Raw genomic sequence first — 17,683 nt, forward strand, 5'->3', positions numbered from 1 at the left:
GAGGCTTTCTACTCCTGTAAGGATTTACACCCTCGGAAACCCTGTACAGGGTCGCTATGGGTCGGAACCGACTCGACGGCACTCAACAACAACAACAACAAATGCATCAGCAGAGGCAGTTTTTCATCTTCTTTACATGGAAGATAAAATTTGATCTTTTCCTGATAAATCTTCTCACAATTAAGTTTGATTTGCATGCCACCAGTTTTAGAAAAGCCTTAGTAGGTTCTGAGATACCTAATTTGTCAGCCTAGAATAAACCATGTCCCATTTGTGAATTTAGCTGTGTGGCTCTTAATATTTCTTACATTATTTCAAGTCATGAGACTGAGTTCAAAAACATAACCAGTATAAATGGTTCAAATCTAGATCAACATTGTGACAATAAACTGCTGACAATGATTTTTCATTTTGAAGTTTTTCTTGGGACAAAGAAAACCACTTTTTAATCACAAGATGAATATGCATTTAGAGAGAATATTCCAAATCCAGGAAGACTTCCAAATTCTTGAAGCCAGGGACTATTTCCTATTCATCATCAAATCCGTTTAATGAGTTTAATGTGTCAAGTTAACTACTAATCCCACCATTTTCCCCTGTTAACAATCTAGTATAAATCTTTACAGCAGGGATCAACTTTTCTGACTCATTTTCAGCCAAAAGTGACATTGGCATGAGCGAACAGAGCCTGATACTAACTGAGCATTTTTCATATACTAGTCACTTTAACTATATTGTATTACATTCAATAAACAAATCTATATGGACAGCGGAGTCCTGGTGTGGCGCTGTGGGTTAATGCGCCAGACTGCAAAGCCGTTTGAACTGCAAGTTTGGCAGTTCAAGCTCACCAGCTACTCATCGGAAACCCTATACAGGGCTGCTGTGGGTCGAATTACACTGGGCAGTACTTAACAACACCAACAACAATCAGGACATTATCATTATTGCTCTTATTTTATAGGAGAGGAAAGTAAGAAGATGAATTTATCAGGGTCTCAGTGAAGTTGGGTTTTCAAGCAAAAGGACCCCAGAACCTAGACTATAAGTTCACTCTGTAACATAATTTCAGAAAGTATTTAAAATTAAAGAAAAAGCATGCTGATCATCTAGATTTTGTGACTGTATGCTTGTCTCTATTTTATTTAATAAATCAACTAAAATTTACAGTTGATTTTAACCTGAGGAGATGAAAATAATTCTTTTTCAATTGAAGACTCCCCTATTCATGCCAGTTCACCACCCCGAGCCCATTTTTATACCTCATTCTCCACATCTCTGCACACAGGTAATAATTATATCACATAATACATCACAGCAGACAGAACCCTCTGTGCCACCACAGATGCCACTAGTGTCATCTTTTCTGATAAAACCCATCAATTTTGCTGATGAACCATCACTCATTTTTTAATTCCCAGACGTGATCTTTTCTTTTGCAAGAACATAAGCACACACACACACACACACACACACACACCATTTTCTAGGCCAAATCTGTCTGACTGGGAGAAATTTTAGTTTAAGAAGGCTTGGAAGAATGGAGTATATTGACTTTGGAGTGAATTAATAAACAGAATGCACCAAAAAATTTCATGGAAATTAGGATATACCAATGGTTCTCAGGATTTTCCTACCAAGACACCCCTCTTCACCACCACAAACTTAAGGATGCCTAAGAATCTGAGTCACAAAATTTTTTTTGAAGAAAATCTTAAATCTACAACCGTTTTTTTTTTTTTTTTCCCCTACAGCTGAGATGATAATTCCAGTGCTATGTAACTTGAAAACATTTCACAGTAACACATTCCCCCAAATAATGGGAAGATAGCTTGGTCAGCACATAATTTGCTAAAAAACCCAATATGGGAAAGCTGACACCACCCGAAGTACACTTTTACATTATTACATAGACAATCCAATGCAAAATTACAACAGATTTTCACCTGAGAATTTAAGAAATGTACTACCTTGCCCCAAACCGGTAAGAATCCGATAACCACAAGGATGGATAGTTACCCATGGCGAAGAACGGGATTCCCAGCAAGGTGGAGTTGTATTTTCCATCAGTGATGAAGAAGATCCCTGCTGCTGTGATGATGGAGATGCACACTGTGAGCACCCCCAGGAGGCCCAGGAAGGGCTTACTGCGCAAGCAGTCCTTCATGGAGCTGGACAGGGTGGCTGTGGTCAGGATCAGCATAAGGCTCACCAGGACCTTGCTCCTGGCCAGGATGCTGGTCTTATGAAAGTCTCTCCAGAGGCTAAAGGATGCTAAAGAGTAGAGTTGGAGGTCCTGATGCTCCTCCTGGAGCTTCCTCATAAGCTTACAGAACTCATTCTCCCACTTCTCCCCTATGAGGTCTTGGGTGGCAGAGCCATAGGTCTGGAGGTAGTAGGTGATTTGAATGGCTCTGGCTGACTTGACCCGCTGGTCCTTGCTGTTTGGCACTTCCACTACCCCGCCCAGTTGGTGTCCAATAAAACTGTTCCTCCCATCCTTGAAAACAGAAAAAGGGGAGACTTCAGTTACCAGTGGGATGCACATTCCAGAGAACCAATTCTTACTCTAAGTGAAGGAGAATGATGAAGTCAGAGAAAGGCTCTAGCAATCCCAGAACCAATGTAGGTGGAGTGGCATGTTAGAATTTTATATTCAACGTTTTGGAACTACATGGGATAGCATGCAGGATGACCAAGATTAGAAAAGATGCAAACAGTGTTAGGAAGCTATACAAGACTTGACACATGCATAGGACAATGTATGTTAAGTACTGTTTTGATAGTACCCATGCCCTTATTCCCACCACTTCCCCCTGTTAACAATTTAGTATAAATCTTTAATGCAGGGATCAACTTTTCTGGCTCAGTTTCAGCCCAAAGTGAAGCAAGGCATGAGCTAACAACGTTTCAGAAAGTAAAATAAGTATCCATTCAATAATAAACATGCTATGCTTTCTAGGGCTAACACACACACACACCTACAAACACATACACATACAAACATCTTCACTCATTCTTTGTGTTCTTGGGGTACACTTGCACATTGCAGAATAGTAAGAAAAAAAGTAAGATAAAACCCATCTTATACTGTTCCTTAATATTAATGTAAGGGTGTTAAGTGATGCAACATCTAAATATTATGAAGGAACCTATGCACTCATTGCAATGTACCCTCTAAACACCTGCTTCAAACATAGGTTGATTTTTCCCCACAAAGGAGTGAACACACCCCTAAATGAGATGAAGATTTTCAGATATGGTTATGAAAAGTCATGACAATTTTTGAGTTTCACATGAAGTAGAAGAGGTAAGTTCATAAGGATAGGAGGTTGACAGCAGACGTAACGGCTGTTCTTCAAGGCACGCATAGCTTTTAAGGACCCTGGTATACTTAAACAGGTTCAGAAAATTCTCAACCAGCATGGCTTGACACTAAGAAAGAGAATCCTGACAGCTGTCTCCACATTTTAATCCATTTCCATTTTTTATTTTTGCACAACCACCATGTACTGTAATGAGAATAATTGTCAGGTAGGATTTTGCATGAGCGGTTAGAGCACAGAAAATGTGCTGTAGGTACTAGGTGAGAGGCAGGAGTAAAGTAAACTCATTCCATTGAAGAACGTTGTTTTTACTGGAACTGACAAGGTGTTTGTCTACATAAGGATAAGAAAGAGTAAAATTAAGGCAGAGAGTATTGTAGGGAAGGACAACAAATTCAGTAGTGTTCTAACCATGGACATTTTTATGGAACTGTGTAGCATTGTTGCTGTTGTTGTGAAGTGACATGGAGTCACTTCCAACTCATAGCAAACTCAGACCTTGAAGTTCAAACTGACTTTGTGATCAAGTGCTTATACTACTGCCCCACCATAATAGACACTTGTAACAATTACTATGGACTTGTGTAGTCCAGATACCTATGTCTGAAGCCAGTGTTTGTATGTGTATTTTTAATGTGCATCAAAAAAGACTCTAATATTTGAAAGTTTGCTGCAAACACAGACCATTTAGGTAGTACAGAGATTGCAAATGCTGATAAGAATAGAAAAATTTCATTCCATATACCTATTTCTTTCTCTTTATGTCTGACAGAAGCCATAGTTCTATTCAATGCAATCTGACCAACTCTAAATGAACAATATATTTTTAAATGCAATTTTGATGTGAGGATCTTTATGTTCTTTTGTTGTGTTCTAGCTTTTCACTTTGCTTGGTGTCTTTCTATTTTCATGGTTTGTAATTACTCCCATCTATACGCATTAACAACCTGCGATATGCAGATGATACAACCTTGCTTGCTGAAAGTGAAGAGGACTTAAAACATTTACTGATGGAGATCAAAGAGCATAGCCTTCAGTATGGATTACATCTCAATGTAAAGGAAACAAAAATCCTCACCACTGGACTAATAAACAACATTCTTATCAATGGAGAAAAGATTGAAGTTGTCAAGGACTTCATTCTTCTTGGATCAACTATCAACACTCACAGAAGCAGCAGTCAAGAAATCAAACGACGTATTTCATTAGGCAAATCTGCTGCACAAGACCTTTTTTTAAAGTGTTGAAGAGCAAAGATGTCAGCTTGAGGACTAAGGTGCACCTGACCCAAGCCATGGTTTTTCAATAACCTCATAGGTATGTGAAAGCTAGACAGTGAATAAGGAAGATCGTGGAAGAACTGATGCTTTTGAGTTATGGTGTTGGAGGAGAATATTGAAAGTGCCATGGGCTGCCAAAAGAACCAATAGATCTGTGTTGGAAGAAGTGCAGCCAGAGTGCTCCTTGGAGGCCAAGATGGACAAACTTTGTCTCTCCTACTTCAGACATATTGTCAGGAGAGACCAGACACTGGAGAAGGATATCATGTTTGGTAAGGTGGAGGGTCAGAGAAAAAGAGGAAGACCCCCAAAGAGATGGATTGGCCAAGTGGCAGCATTGATGGACTCAAGCATGGCAACAGTAGTGAGGTTGGCCCAAGATCAGGCAGTGTTTCGTTCTGCTGTGCATAAGGTCGCTATGGGTCAGTACCGACTGGATGCCACCTAACAACAACAACAATTACTCTTATGTATATATAACTGAAATTTTGAGTATAGGTTGTCAAGGCTGTTTCTTGTCTAAGCTCTATGGGATACTTCAAAGAGATACAAGTGGTGAAGTTGGAAAGCTTGTGGGACAGTGGAGGGGTTCTTGTTCCGGAATTGAGAAGCTGCTGAAGCATTTTCATTCTGGCCAAGTTAATTCCTCAATTAGGCTGGTTTATTATTGTGTAAAGCTTGGCATAATGTTTAGCTCCACCCATGTTCTTCCTCTTTTTTAAAGCTCATCTTTCATCTTGACTTAGGTTTAGGATTTGTTGAGAAGAGAAAGCATTTTGAAGGCTTTATTTATTCATTTGTGAATGTGCGCCTCTATGTCTTTCCTAATTTCTGTCTTCAAAAAGATTTATCAGGGATTTTCAGCAGTGAAAAAACCTCTGCATCAAAGAGGGTGCTGATAATGTATCCAGACAAAAGTCAAAATTGTCTCATTTCAATTTTTCACAAAAATTACTGCATAAAACATATGCTTTCATCCCATCTTTTCCCACTGTATTTAAATCAATGTGAGAAACACAATGACTTTCTCTCTCCTATTCTGCTCCAATACATAAACTAAAACACAAAAAACAAGGTCTTCAAAATGGTAAATGCTATGGAAAAGTCCACATTTTGTTCTTTATACATCAGACTCATAGACTAAGACTATCATATATTATGACTTATAGACTAGACCTACTTCCTCAGGATTTCTTAGGCTGTAATCTTTATAGTAAGTTCTGGTAGCGTAGTGGTTACAAATCGGGCTGCTAACCTCAGGGTCATCAGTTCGAAACTACCAGCTATTCCAGGGGAGAAAGATGAGGATTTCTGCTCGTGTAAAAATGTATACACTCGGAAACCCTGTACAGGGTCATTATGAGTCAGAACAAATTCCACAGCACATAACAACAACAACAACAGTCTTTACAGGAATAGAACAGCAGATTTTTTTTCCCTTGGAGCTATTAGTGGGTTGGAACCACCAACCTTACAATTAGCCACCAAGCACTTAACCATTATGCAACCTGACTGCATGAGTTTAGTCAAAGAAGACTCAATGGCAACTAGCAACAACCAACCAACAGGACATTGATTCAAGTCTCCCTTTCCAAATACAATCTCCTTTACAATTCTAAGGAGATCTGGTTGCATACTGTTTAAATTCTTGGCTGCTCATTGAAAGGTTGATGATTCAACCCCACTAACAGCTCAACGAAGAAAGATCTGGTCGTCTGCTCCTGTCAAGATTATAATCCAGTTTATGAGTTCTAGTCTACGAGTCTAGTCTAAACAGTTCTAGTCTATGAGTTCCAATAGACTGTACGGCATACAGCAACAACATACAAAGCCTAAAATTCCTTAAGCAGTAGACATCAATCACCTTTTACATCTCAATGAAGATAAAGCTTAAACTAAAAGTATGCAGGATGGTAATCCATTACTTTCCAAGCTCTCCCCTTTAATTATTGAACCTTTATGTGGACTGACACAGTTTATGTAAGATGACTGTAAATTCCTAACCCATGTCCCTCTCCTGCTCCTCCTCAATCTACTTTCCAAATAAAAGTCAGAACTAACTTGTACAATTCAAAAATGAGATAGCATCATCTCATTTCTGAAAACCTTCCACCAACTTCTACATCAGCTAGTCATAAAATAAGACCCCATTACCTGCAGGACTCACAACTGACCAAGTTCCCTGACATTGTCTCCCACCACTCTGCTCTTCATCAACTCTGCTCCAAATCTAGTGGTATTCCTTCTTATTCCTTGAATACACCAAACTGATTTCTACCTCTGAGCCCTTGGACATAGTGTCCCTGGAATGCCTTCTCTCCATTCTTCTTTTGACTAAGGCTACTCCCCTTCAGAGAGATCTCAGTTTCAAAGAAGCTTTTTGCAACCATACTTGTATTATCTAAACTAGATATCTCCTTCCCATCACTCTATCGCCTAGCATTTTATGTTCTTCCTAGAAAAGAATGATGATATTTAATCACTGAATTGCTCTTTTTCTCTCTCTTCCACTAGCTCATTCAGAGCTGGAATGTATTCTATCTTGCTCACCAACATGTGGTCTGTGCGTAGAATAAGGCCAAGTAGAATAATTAAAGGAGTCCTGGTTTGGCACTGTAGTATAAGCACTGGACTGCTAACCACAATGTCTGCAGTTCAAACTTACCATCCTCTCCTCGAAAACCCTATACTGGGTCACTGTGAGTCAGAACTGACTTAACGGCACTTAACAGCAACATATAATTAAACCAAAACTCATGCCACTTGTCGTTGAGTTGACTTTGACTCAAGACAATCCCATGTGTGTCAGAGTGGACTTGACCATCCTCATAATCATTGGTATGTTTGAATCCATTGTGCTCTAACGAGTTTTCAATACAGATTTTTTAGAAGTAGGTTGCCAGACCATTCTTTTGTGGCACCTACCTCCCATGTTACAGTTAGCAGTTGAGTGCATTAACCTTTGTACCATCCAGGCAATCTGGGCACATAATAGACACTCCATGATATATGTTGATTGCTTTGCAAATTTATAGTAAGTTATAAATAACTCATTTAGGTTTTCCTAGAGAGCTTACTAAGACCAGGGGCAGTTTGAAGTGCCTGAAAACAGCAGAACTCAGATGAAAGAGGGAAGGATATAGAGAAATTAAAGGCTGGGTTGGAAATAACATACTTCACATTCTTCTCGATTTGCTTTATCTGGTGTAACATTTCCCCCAAATATGTTTCTTCGATTTTCACTGCACACCAAATAAGTGCAGTAATATAGTCAACCAACAGGGGGCATTATGGAGTACCAGAGAAGCCCTGTTGCATTACATGTTGGGCTGCTAACTGGGATGACAGCAGTTGAAATTCACCAGTCACTCCCCCTAATGATTTACAGCCTCAGAAACCCTACACAGTGTCACTAGGAGCTGGAACTGACTCAGTGGTATATAACAGCAGCAGCAGTAGCAGCAGCAAGAGCAGGAGCAGCAGCAGGGAGAGGATTTACTTATACCACCACTAGGAGGCAAAGGGGGGCATGGGATACTCAAAGAACTGAATGAAGTGAAGGGAGCTGAGGTTAGAGAGAGGAGACTTACTGTCCAGCAACAGCTGTGAAGGCCTTATTAAGGAGTTGAATTTAATTGCTCTGCAATGGAAAATCATTGGTGGGTTTTAAGCAAGGGATTTAAGCATGATTCATTTTATGGACATTCTCTCTGGCTGCACTGTGAAGAACAATTTGGAGAGTAGGAGTGACATGAAAGGGAAGGGTTCAGGTAGGAAGATGCTGAAGCATTCCAGGTTCCAGCTGCAGCTTGAGAAAATGTCAGCTCAGGCATTCTCCAGTAGGCAAATCATTCCAAGGTGAATCAATGGAATTCCAGGTCACAAGATGATCAACACTCATCTCATCACATAATCTCTGGCACCGATAAATAAGGGGGAAAATCGTACTTAATTTATTTACATCTTATTTTAAATTACCACTGTACTTCCTTGAAAACTATTGTTGTATGCTGTAGAACCAATTCCAACTTAATAGCAAAATGACAGACTAGAACTGGTTTCCTAGGCTGTAATCAAGCATGGCAACAGTAGTGAGTTTGGCCCAGGATCAGACAGTGTTTCGTTCTGCTGTGCAGAAGGTCACTATGGGTCGGTACCGACTTGATGACACCTAATAACCACAACAACAATTCATTATGGAAGCATTTTGCTAGTTCTTTCTCCTTTGAAGCAGATGTTGCTGGTAAGTGTCCATGAGTCCGTTTCAAGTCATAGTGACCCTGTACAGGGTTGCAGGAGAGGCTGTGGTTCGCTGACCAGTGCTTATCATATACAGCCACTGTGGTCCCTTGGAGAAGCTTGTTGTTGTTGTTGTTGTTGCTAAGTGCCATTGAATCAGTTCCAACTCTGAGTGACTCTGTATACAGTTTCCAAGGAGTGGATAGTGGGTTTGAAGCACCGCCAACCTTGCAGTTCAAACTGACCTTGCAGTTTGTTTATCCTACAGAGCCACACCAGGACTTCTTAGAGAAGTCGTTGTTGTTGTTAAATGCTGTTGAGTTGGTTCCGACCCATAGCGACCCTCTACGGGGTTCCCAAGGGGCGACTGGTGAGCTTGAACCACCAACTTTGCAGTTCAAACTGACTTTGCAGTCTAGCATATTATCCCACAGCGCCACACCAGGACTCCTCTTAGAGAGAGAAGTTAGTGGGTTCTAAAAGCTGACCTTTTGGTTAGCCACCAAGTACTTAACTGTTGCGTCACCAGGGCTTTGTTATGACCCCACATACAAAACACTGTCCAGTCCTACATCATTCTCTGAGTAATTGCTGTGTGTAAGTCTATTGTTGCAACCAGTATATCAATCGATTTCACTGAGGGTCTTCCTTTTTTCCTCTGACTTTTTACTTTATCAAGCATGATGTCCTTATCAAGGGTTTGGTCCCTCCTGATAACATGCCCAAATTAAGCAAAATGTAGTATTCTCACCAACCTCTCTTCTAACAAGCAATGTGTAGTCTCGCCAAACTCCCTTCTAACAAGCAATGTGTAGTCTCGCCAACCTCCCTTCTAAGAAGCAGTATGGCTGTACTTCTTCCAAGACCGTTATGTTTAAAATTGTTGTTGTTGTGAAGTGCCGTCGAGTCAGTTCCGACCCACAGCGACCCTGCATAGGGTTTCTGAGGAGCAGCTGGTGAGCTTGAACTGCCGATCTTGCAGTTCAAATGGCTTTGTAGTCTGGCGCATTAACCCACAGTGCCACACCGGGCAGTCAAATTGGTCCCAACTCATAGTGACACTGAATAGGGTTTCCAAGGAACAGCTGGTGAGTTTGAATTACTAACTTTGTGGTTCAAACCTACCTTGCAGCCCAGGGCTTTATCCCACAGCACCATACCAGGACAGACCGGTGGCACTATGGGTTAATGCACTGGACTACAAAGTTGCTTTGAACCACAGGGTCAGTGGTTCAAGCTCACCAGCTGCTCCTCAGAATCACAGTACAGTGTCGCTATGGGTTGGAACTGACTCCACGGCACTTAACAACAACAACAATAGTACAAAAGAAAATTAAACTCTCAAAGTAGCTCAAAGAATATATTACTAAAGAAATAGTAAAGGATAAAAACTTGTGTAGGGAAAAAACTTCCTGATACTTGAAAATTATGGAAAAGCAAATGTCTTATTTACTAATATATAGTTGGGTAACATTCAGATACCATCTGTGACTGCAAGATCTTTGGCAGCACAATTCCTGGTCAAGACAATTATTATTCAGATTTCATTGATTTTCAATGAAGTAAACATTACAAGGATACTGGAAACTTTTTGATAGTTACTTGTCTTATGTAGCAAGAAAATCTCCCTTTGCATAGTAGTATATGGTGACATTTCTTAAGGGATAATGAAATTTTTTGTCTTCACAATAAGCTCTATCCTTATATTTATTTCTTAATATCTAGTTCTTGGTATGACGCTGTAGGATAAGCATTGGACCAAAAGGTCAGTTTGAACTGAAAAGTCGTTCCTCAGAAACCCTATACAACAACAATATATATTTCTTGGTTTATTACTGATGTCAAGTGTATATACAAGCTAGGGTTAAATTAAATCCTCAATTGTCTTGAGTTTCTTTTCAGTTTCATGTTTAGTTGTTGTTGTTGATAAGTGCTGTGGAATCGGTTCCAACTCATAGTTACCCTGTAGAGGGTTTTTTTCTTTGCAGAATCAGAAAGCTTCATTTTTATCCCACGGAGTAACTGGCGGGTTCAAACCTCAGACCTTGTGATTTGTAGTCCAGTACTTATCGTATGAGAGTGTACATTTCTATAAGGTATCTACTTAGCAAGCAAACAAAAAACTGAAATGGGATGGGATGTATGTTTTAAGCACCGTGAGACAACTCAACATTCTATCAACACTGGTACATTAAAAAAAAAAAAAATCAAAAGTCATTTTAAAAATAAAGAACTTAAAAAATATCCTAAAAAAGAAAGCACATTTAGTGTTGTATAACTAAGTTAGGAAATGTACCTTTCATTATTTTTAAGACTTTTTTTTTTTTTTAAGCAACACACATGCTTATGTGCTGTGGCAATGAAGCAAAAACTTTAGACAACCAAAACATAAAATAAGTTTAGCAGAGGACTTCAGCATATAAAGTAATTAAGGTTTGGTCGGAAAATTTTAAAACATGTGACAAATAACTGTTACAAGACTCATGAAGTTTATATGCATTTTCCTAAGTAGCCTGCCCAGGTGCCCTGTGAGGAACTACTATACCAGAGGAGATTTGTGTCACCAATGAGAACACAGGGGCTAAGTGAGGGAAAGTTATATAAAGTCACACAGTTACTAAGTGGCACAGCTAAGAACTCCATTCTCTAACTGATTCCAAAGCCCGTGTTCTGAAGACAACTACACATATATTGTTGTTGTGAAGTGCTGTGGAGTCAGTTCCGACTCACAGCGACCCTGTATAGAGTTTCCAAGGAGTGACTGGTGAGTTTGAACTGCTGACCTTGTTATTCAAACTGACATTAGGGTCCAGTGCTTACCCTATAGTGCCACACCAGTACTCCACTACATATATATATATGAGCATATATATTTGAATAATTTATCAATATAATTGAAAGAGCGAAAGAACAATATATCAGTTAAGGACCCAGAGTCAAGAATTCAGCTCTCTGGCTTTGACTCCCTAACTCAACATAGATAAGTTGTATAACAAGTGAGCAAAGTGCTCTGTGTCTCAGTTACAGTGTTGATTAAAATAAGAACCACAAAGCATTATGAGTATCAATGTGTTCATGTATAGACAGTCCTTAGAACAGCACTCAAAAGTGTTAGATATTATTAATATATGTCATCAATTTAGTATTTGAATGAGACTATTCACTTAAGACAGGAGCTCTGGTAGCGTAGTGGTTACAAATCGGGCTGCTATCCTCAGGGTCAGCAGTTCAAAACTACTAGCTGCTCCACAGGAGAAAGATGAGGCTTTCTGCTCCTGTAAGGATTTACAGCCTTGGAAACCATGTACAGGATCGCTATGAGTCAGAACTTACTCCACGGTACATAACAACAACAACAACAACAATAACATTCACTTAGACATCTAAGGTTATTCTGAATTTCTTAGTAAACATCTAAAATGAGTTAGGACATCTGGCTTCAGCTTCTAACTCTGCTGTTGTACAGAGGGATACAGGACATGCAGCTGAATTCCAAATCTCTTATCTCTTAAGTAAAAAGGCTTGTCCTATATTATCTCTAAAGGTCTTAGTGCCTCTGCATCCAAGGGTTCATCAGTAGTAAAGTCATTTGACTCTACAGTGTAGGCTAGAGAAATCTCCCCTAAGAAAATAAGTCAGGGCAGGGGAAACACAAGAAGACCCATGTTCATTTTCGTAGAAACAGAATCTTTTAATCATCTTCTAAATGTAGACCAGTTGACTTTTTGAGTAAATTCCCTTAGCTACTTCTACAAGTGGAAAAAAGTTGGAAGTTCTGCCCCTATTTTAAATGTAAAGCATCTCTCAGTAGTTCAGATGAATGAATTTCTTAAGACAGTAAAATTCATTTCATTCTTAGTCTTCAATATCATTCTACTGTATTGATTTGCTTACTGCATAATAACAAATTACTTTATCCTCTATTTAAATAATTTTTTCTGCATAAACTTATGTGTATAGAAGCAGTCAACAGCTCTTTTAAATTTTAGGCATAAAGCAGTGGGCTTTTTATTTCTCTGTGACTTGTATTAATATCCTATTACCAAAAGTTTCTGTAAAAAGCAATATTAATATCCCTAAGTACGTCCTTCACAACGGGATCACAGTGACTCCTCAAGGGTCAGAATTCCACAACAAACAACTGCTTAAAAGAAGATGCCATCAGCCACACAGGAGGACATTAAAAATTAATAAAGGTCTTATGAACAGTCTGCCATCCCTCCTTCAGTGAAAGGATTGACTGGTCCACCATTAGAGCATTTTCTTTGGAGTCAAATACTGTAAGAAAGGCTCCAGTCTACCAGCACACTCTGAATGAGGAGCGTGACACCTGGCTGTTAGCACCTCTGAGTAGAAAAGTAGGTCAGAATGCCAACCTATACAGGCAAATCTCAGAGTTGTTGTTGTGTGCCATTTACTCAGTTCTGATTCATAGTGACCATATATAGGGTTTCTGAGAATGGCTGGTGGGTTTGAACCACCAGCCTATCTAGGGTTGCTATGAATCAGAACTGACTCAACAATATATATACAATAAGTACTCTGTTCTGAGAGCACTGAGGTCACCCATCTAGTCTAGTGGGACTAAAGTAGGCTTTCCAAAGAAGGTGGTATTTTAGCAGAGTCCTGGACATGAGTAACCATAGAGCCAAGTTAAGATGAGGGGTTTTGGTTGGTGGAGATGGAAAATAGTCTTCCAGGCAAAAGGAACAGCATATGCAAAGGCCTGAGTGAGCATGTTGTGTTACCAGTACTTCTAGAATGATTGGAATGTGTAATGCAGGAAGGAGGGAACAGAATGATGCAGACGTAAGCAAGTGACATCTTGTCCATGAACTATTGCCCTGGGAAGAAATATGTCCTGAAAGCAATGAGGAACTATTGAAGGATTCTATTGAACGTTCAAAAATTTGCTCATTCAAAATCTCTCTTTGGTTGCTGTGCACAAAATGAACTTTAGATGTATGTTAGGGTAGAAAATGGGCTCTAAAGATGGGGGCATTGCATCAATTTTTGCCTTCCTCACAACTTCATCTACAGCAATACGTATATAACCGATTGTATAAGCAGTAGAATTTTTTTTGTTCAGATCTTATGGAATGCCCACTCTTCTGAAAATATGTGTTCGCTACCTCTGGGCCTGTCTCCAAAGAAAACCCACCTCTTTTAGAGTAGTAACATATTCTTGGGGAAAATGTCTACTTCCTAGTGTAGTAAGGTGGTGGCTAAAAGTGATCTACTCATTCTAAAGATACCTATAACCTATGAAACTAAACAGTATTTGTATTGAGTTCCTGGGAAGGTAAATTGCTAGTCTAGATGTAGAAAACAAGATAAAGACAAATACATGGAAATTAAAGTGTCTTCCTTGGGAGAGTTTATACTTTAGGGAAGCAAAACACATAACAAGATAGTAAGAGTTTAATACAGCAGCATAGAGCATTACAATAATTAAACACTGCTGAAAAATCAAGCTGAGTGCTAAGAGCTGCAAAGTTATATATATACAGCATGATCTCAGCCATATAAAAATAAATATGCACATAAAATATGCAAAGGAAACATCAAAATCTGAACATTGACTCTTGTTTGATATAAAAGTATAGGTCTGTTTGCTTTCTTGATTAATTTGACTATTTTGTGTTATATTAAAATTGCAACTGACTTTTCAAAGCAAATAATTAAAATAAGTGTCAGACTGCAACTGAATAAAGAGGAGATTGGAATGAGAGGGGTACACTTCTAATAAAATTTCACTTAGACAGTGATACTGATAGAATAGAGAACCAAAAATCAGGACACCCTGTTTCCAGGCTCAACTTCTAAGCATTCTGCTTCATAGCTTCTAAGTCAACTTGATTTTTAATGGTCATTTTTTGAATCATTCTTCATCAGGAAGAACTTTGGGTTAGTCCACTGAGTCTTATTGTACAAAGGCATTCATTCTACTTAAAGTTACAAACCAAACAAACAGACCCTCTACCACTGAGCTGACTCCAAGCACTGATGACTAAGGCACCAGCCATTCGCAGGAAGCTTATACAGGGTTGCTATGAGTCAGAAACACCTCAATAATGCACAGCAACAGGGCAGAGTAGAATTGCTCCAGAGTGTTTCCTAGGCTGTAAATCTTTACAGGAGCATATAGCTTCATCTTTTTCCCTTGACTGGTGGGTTTGAACCACCAATCTTGCAGTTAGCAGTCCAACATGTAATACACTGCACCACAAGGCTTCAGAGTCCAAGCTTCCATTAATTTATGCAGTTTGGAGATCGAGTTGCCTTTATGAACTCCTTTCACCATCATTAACTGTGCCTCTGTTTTATCACCCTAACTAGACTTTTAATTCACTTCAAGACAAAAGATGAAGGTGGTACTTTTTTGTGCTACAAGAAATTCATTTTCGGCTCTAACTCAAGGAAATAAACATAATTTGAAAAACCGTGAAATTATTTGTAGTTGTAGTTGAGGGTGTTGTCGCCAAGTGCCGTCATGTCGAGCGACCCTGTATAGGGTTTCCGAGGAGCAGCTGATAGGTTTGAACTGCCGATCTTGCGGTTCAAAAAGACCTTCCATTCAAACTGACTTTGCAGTGCTTTATCCTATAGCGCCACACCAGGACTCTATAACTCCATGGTTGAGGTTGTTGTTGTTGTTGTTGTTGTTGTTAAGTGCTGTCGAGTTCGTTCCGACCCATAGCGACCCTGTACAGGGTTTCCAAGGAGCAGCCGGTGAATGAATTGCTGACCTCGTGGTTCAAATCGACCTTGCAGCCCAGTGTTTTATCCCACAGCACATCTCCAGGACTCATTATGGTTGAGGTCTGTTGTTATTGTAAAGTGCCATCGAGTCGGTTCGGACTCATAGCGACCCTGTAGAGTTTCCGAGGAGGGCCTGGTGAGCTTGAACCACCGACTTTACAGTTCAAACGACTTTGCAGTTTGGCGCATTAACTCACAGTGCCACACCAGGACTCCATGGTGGAGGTGGTTATTGTTGTTGTTATGTGCCGTGGAGTTGATTCCGACTCCTAGCGACCCTGTACCAGGTTTCCGAGGCTGTAAATCTTTACGGGAGCAGAAAGTCTCAGTCCTGGTGTGGCGCTGTGGGTTAATGTGCCAGACTGCAAAACCGTTTGAACTGCAAGGTGGGTGGTTCAAGCTCACCAGCCGTTCCTCGAAACTCCTATACAGGGTCGCTATGAGTCCGAACCGACTCAATGACACTTCACAACAGGAGAGCAGGTAATTATGTGAAGTCAGTTTTAGACGATAGATAGAAGCCATTCACTCTTCAGACCCTCCTCCATTGCCTTCCCCACTATCACGAGTTCCTCCCGGATTAGAAGTGGTAGCGGAGGTGTGAGTTGAGTGCCACATCACCTACCATCTCCTGGCGCCTGCTCTGGGCAGGGAACCTATTTATTCTTTTTCCTCCAGTCCTGTAGCTTCACTCAGTCCTCTTTCTTCCCTCTCCTCTCCTCCTGCCTTCCCCACTGACTGCCCTGGCTTCCCCCTGCCCACTAGAAACTCTGCATCATCCTACCCTTGTTCTGCACCCTCCACACCTGTTCAGAGATCTTGTAGACAAATGTGAGAAGGCATCCAGAAGCAGTGGGTCCCCAGCCCTCATGTGACCCTGTCACCAATGGAGCCACGAGAGAATATCGTTTGGGGTGGCTTGAGGAGGGCACCCTTTTCAAAGTTGTGTAAATGTGAAATGCTTAATAAGTGAGATTCTTGCTAAGTAAGGAGCAGGTGTAGTCATCATTTTATTTGAACAGCCTTCCTACCATGTCCTTCCTATCTCTCCCCTGCCCTCTTTGTTACCCTTCTTCCTTCTTTTTCCTCTCTTCCTCCTTTCTTTGTTCTCTTATTATTTGAAAGACAACGATCTCAAAACCACAGTGAGGGATAATTATTGAACTATGTCAGTAAAATGCTAGATAAAGAATACAACGCTTAAGTCCATTTTATCATCATTAAATTACCTTTTCTTTGTAATCCCCAAAAGGACAGACATGCTTTAAAAATATCCTGTGTGATATACATTCTAATGAGAGTCATACAATTGTTCTTTACACTACCAAGATATGTAGCCTCAAAGATGTTAAAATAATTGAAGAAGGCCTTTCAATAAAGCCACGAAAGTAAGCACTCTCCTATCTCACTTCTCCATGTGGGAGTTAAATATTACTTCACTCAGCATAGCAGATGAGGGTGCACTGGCTCATGTTTGCAAGTGTATTAACATTTCTGGGATAATAGAATGAATTTTAGTCAAATGCATAGGTTAATTTTTATATTTAATTAAATACTCCTGATTGCCTGGTAAAGAATGCCTTGGGAAGGTAAGAAACATTTTAAATAAATAAAACTCAGAATACCTAAAAGGAAAATTACCTGAAGATTAAAATACATATCTTTTGTCTGATAATTTAGCTCATTTCAATAGGTTATCCAAAAATCATTTTAACAATTTAGAAAATAAATTTCTGTTTTTAATTATTTTAAAGAAAATAAAAATGTCTTTCTAGTTGTCCTTGTTTAAGATTAATGTTAAGTTAGCCTGATAGTTGTCTAATGGTAGGAAAAATAGTTATCCACCCAAGCTAAGTATGTGATGGTGATGGTGGTGGTGTGCAGTGGAGTTGGTTCTGACTAACAGTGACCTGTATAGCATTTCCGAGGTTGTAAGGAGCTCTGGTAGCATAGTGGTGACGAATTGGGCTGCGAACCTTAAGGTCAGCAGTTTGAAACTACCAGCAGCTCCATGGGAGAAAGATAAGGCTTTCTGCTCCCGTAAAGATTTACAGCCTTGGAAACCCTGTACAGGGT

General features: G+C 39.8%; 1 protein-coding gene across 1 annotated transcript in view; it reads right to left on the bottom strand.

Annotated features, from left to right (window-relative positions):
- PTCHD4 (patched domain containing 4) overlaps positions 1-17,683 on the bottom strand; it is a 296,607-nt gene that overhangs the window by 201,551 nt on the left and 77,373 nt on the right. Inside the window, 1 exon segment of the mRNA XM_006860535.1 lies at positions 2,020-2,500. Within this exon segment, the coding sequence (XP_006860597.1) occupies positions 2,020-2,500 (481 nt within the window).

The sequence above is a fragment of the Chrysochloris asiatica genome, unplaced genomic scaffold (assembly GCF_000296735.1).
Source record: "Chrysochloris asiatica unplaced genomic scaffold, ChrAsi1.0 scaffold00038, whole genome shotgun sequence".
NCBI classification, from domain to species: domain Eukaryota; kingdom Metazoa; phylum Chordata; class Mammalia; order Afrosoricida; family Chrysochloridae; genus Chrysochloris; species Chrysochloris asiatica.